Genomic DNA, 3,329 nt, shown 5'->3' on the forward strand with positions numbered 1-3,329 from the left:
CTATTCAATTATCATATTGTAATTAATTTAATTAAGTACTACAAAATTTACTGCTCATCTATCATATTGTAATTAATTTAATTAAGTAGTACAAAGTCTGCTATTCAACTACCATATTGTAATTAATTTAATTAAGTACTACAAAATCTGCTGCTCATCTATCATATTGTAATTAATTTAATTAAGTAATACAAAATCTACTATTCAGTTATCATATTGTAATTAATTTAATTAAGCAATACAAATTATGTTCTGGATGAGTGATATTATTATCACTAGTGAAAGTAATGATTCTTTATGTAAAATTATTTCCAGAAATCCAACAATGCAAAAATCTTTGGATAGTTATCAGGAGGAAGATTTGGAGAGAATTCGTGAGCAATGGACAATAGCATTGGCTAATAGACAGAATTATTTAGTGAGCCATATCAATGCAGTAAGTTATATTCATGTTTAATAAATTATTGATTTTACTGTTTAATTAATTTAAAAATTATTGTTCAATTATTAAATTATAATTAATTTAATTAAATGGTAGACTTTAATTTAACCATTAAGTTATAATTAACTTAATTAATTAATACAAATTATTATTTAACTATTATATTGTAACTAATTCAATTAAATCGTAAAAATCGCTGTTCAACTATTAAGTTATAACTAATTTAATTAAGTGATACAAATTATTATTCAACTATTATATTGTAACTAATTTAATTAAGCAGTAAAAATTAATATAAATAACTACTGTGTTACAACTATTTAATTAATTAGTAGAAATCGCCATTCAATTATTAAAGCATTAAGCGCTTATTAGCTTTGAATTGTTAAAATTCATTTTTAAATTTCAGTTATCAGCTAAAGGTGATAAAAAGACAGAAGCTGAAAAAGAACGTGAACAATCATTAATCAATCAATGGGTTGCATTAACTGAAGAACGAAATGCTATTAGTGTACCTGCTGCTAATAGTGATATACCTGGTTCACCAGCTGAATGGTAAGTATATCAAAATTATCCAATCAAACATTTATAAATAAATGATTATAAAAAATTTTTCAAAGAAAAAATTCAAATTTTTAAAATTTAAAAAGTTTTATGGACAAAGAATTCTCTAATTAAAGAAAAAAATTTAGTTTCCTTTTTTTTTGAAACTACAAATATGATTTTAAAAAAATAAATGAAAAATATTCGTTAACTGAAAAAAATTCAATTTAAAAATTTAAAAATTTTACAAAAAAAATTTCTAATTTGAAGAAAAAAAATATCATCATATCATTACATTCTTTAACAGAATGATCTTTTCCTACCTGTTTAATTCTTTACTACAAATTATTAAGAATAATATCAGATGAAATTTTATTTTCAGGTCACCTCCACCTGGTATCGAACGACATGTACCTGTGCTATTTCTTAATTTGAATTGTTAGTTTAATTATTTATCACTTATTTTAATTACTGATTAATGATTGGGAGTGAAAAAAAAATGCATTTATTTGTTCATTCTATTCAATATTATTTCTATCTTTTTTGACATTGTTGTACAAAATTTAAATTTACTGATATTATCATGAAATTATCAATTCTATATTTTTACAGCAGATGATGTTACTGAGGAGATACCCACTGATGATGGTAGTATTCGATTAGCTGGCTTACAATCATTTTTATCCAATGAAAATTGTGGTCAATTCATTATGCTTCCTATTTTGGAACATGATGTTAATGAAGTAAAATTTTGCAACAAATTTATTACAGTATCTGTAAAACTTTTGGAATAATTAGTACTAATTAATGAGATATTTCATCTTTTATAAATTTTCCTATTTTGAATAAATTTACAATTGGAATATTTAAAAAATATTTATTTTACAGATATCAGCTACCTGTTCATGGGATAGTTCGATACATGGAAATCCTGCATTAAATAAACCTACCGAGGGTTCTGATCATGTTTATGCTATTGTTAAGGTATTTAATTAATTTAATATTTATGCTATTGTTAAGGTATTTAATTAATTTAATATTGTTTAATAAGCATTTTGAAGACAAAAGAGTATTTAGCTTATCAATGTGATAATTAAAATAATAGTTAAAAATTGAGGAATTGATACATTTCAAAAAAAAAAAAAAGTTAATTACTTAATAGGTAAATGTTTAGGTAACGATACGTTTATCACATCCTTGTGAAATAGATGTCATTTTACGGAAACAAATTTGCATAAATGTTTACAAGAAAACGGGCTTAACTGAACGATTAATTAAAAAATTGGTTGGATCGGTATGTTTTTTCCTTTTTTTCTTTTTTTTTATACAGATATAATTCTTAAATCATTGATTGTTTTTTTTTTCAAAAAAAAGAAATCAAACTTAAATAAGGCTCTTTTGTTGCATTTAAATCTTATTAAAAATTCATATAAAATAATGGTATGCAATCATTGGTACCGAAATGAATGATAGAAGGATGAAATTTTATTATTATCACCAATATCCTTCTAATATATTTCATCATTTTTAAACATCCTGAAATATGCCATGAAGAAATTATGAAGTTAAATTTAAAAAAAAAAATGAAATTTGAAATCATAAACTTGAACTTAATAGGAAAAGAAAGTGAAATTCCAATCATTGAATTAATCATTAAAAAATTAACGCAATATTATTATCTGTAATTTCTGCTATCTAACTTATGCATACATTATATACTCTTAGTAAAAATTTAACTACAACATAAATTAGGAATATAGGATTATGATAGATTAGAATAAGAAAATTGATAATCAAAGATAACAATAATGGATCTAATTATTATATGCTTGATAAAATTTTACATTGATTGATAAGATTTTCGAAAAGTAAAAATTAATTTACTCTAAAAATTTGAAATTAATTTAACAAAAAATTTAATTGATTTAATAAAAAAATTTAAAAATTAAATTAATTTGCATAAGGAATTGTTGACAATTATTAATTGCTATTCATTGATACCATCTAATTACTGGTTTTAAAGTTTTAGTTAATTAGTTTTGGTTAATTAACTAGTTTTAGTTAACTAATTAGTTTTAATTAGTTGGAAAAACTAATTATATCATTGAAAATATGCAGACTATATGAGTGTTCAGGAAGTATTATTCGATTTTTAAATCAGAAAAAAAAGATATTTTCATTGTTCATCAAATATTTTATCTGTTAAATTTTAAATTTATTTGGGTAACTTTTTTTAATCTCAATAAAAATTTGAATTCATCCTATTGTTTAATGTTCTCAGAAAGAGAGCAATAAAGGGAGAGAGAGAGAAACAGAAAGAGAGAGAGAGAGAGGAGGGAGGAAG

The 3,329-nt window shown here is 22.4% G+C and overlaps 1 protein-coding gene across 1 annotated transcript in view; it reads left to right on the top strand.

The window, feature by feature from the left end:
- LOAG_17644 (CBR-KLP-4 protein) overlaps positions 1-1,981 on the top strand; it is a gene marked incomplete at both ends in the record, with an annotated part of 12,970 nt that extends 10,989 nt beyond the window's left edge. The window contains 5 exons of the mRNA XM_020450306.1: positions 316-436; positions 852-997; positions 1,368-1,423; positions 1,598-1,728; positions 1,874-1,981. Coding sequence (XP_020306032.1) covers positions 316-436; positions 852-997; positions 1,368-1,423; positions 1,598-1,728; positions 1,874-1,981 — 562 coding nt within the window. The remainder of the gene's footprint in view (positions 1-315; positions 437-851; positions 998-1,367; positions 1,424-1,597; positions 1,729-1,873) is intronic.
- Between the last annotated feature and the right edge of the window lie 1,348 nt (positions 1,982-3,329).

This window comes from Loa loa, assembly GCF_000183805.2.
Source record: "Loa loa unplaced genomic scaffold supercont3.107, whole genome shotgun sequence".
NCBI lineage: Eukaryota > Metazoa > Nematoda > Chromadorea > Rhabditida > Onchocercidae > Loa > Loa loa.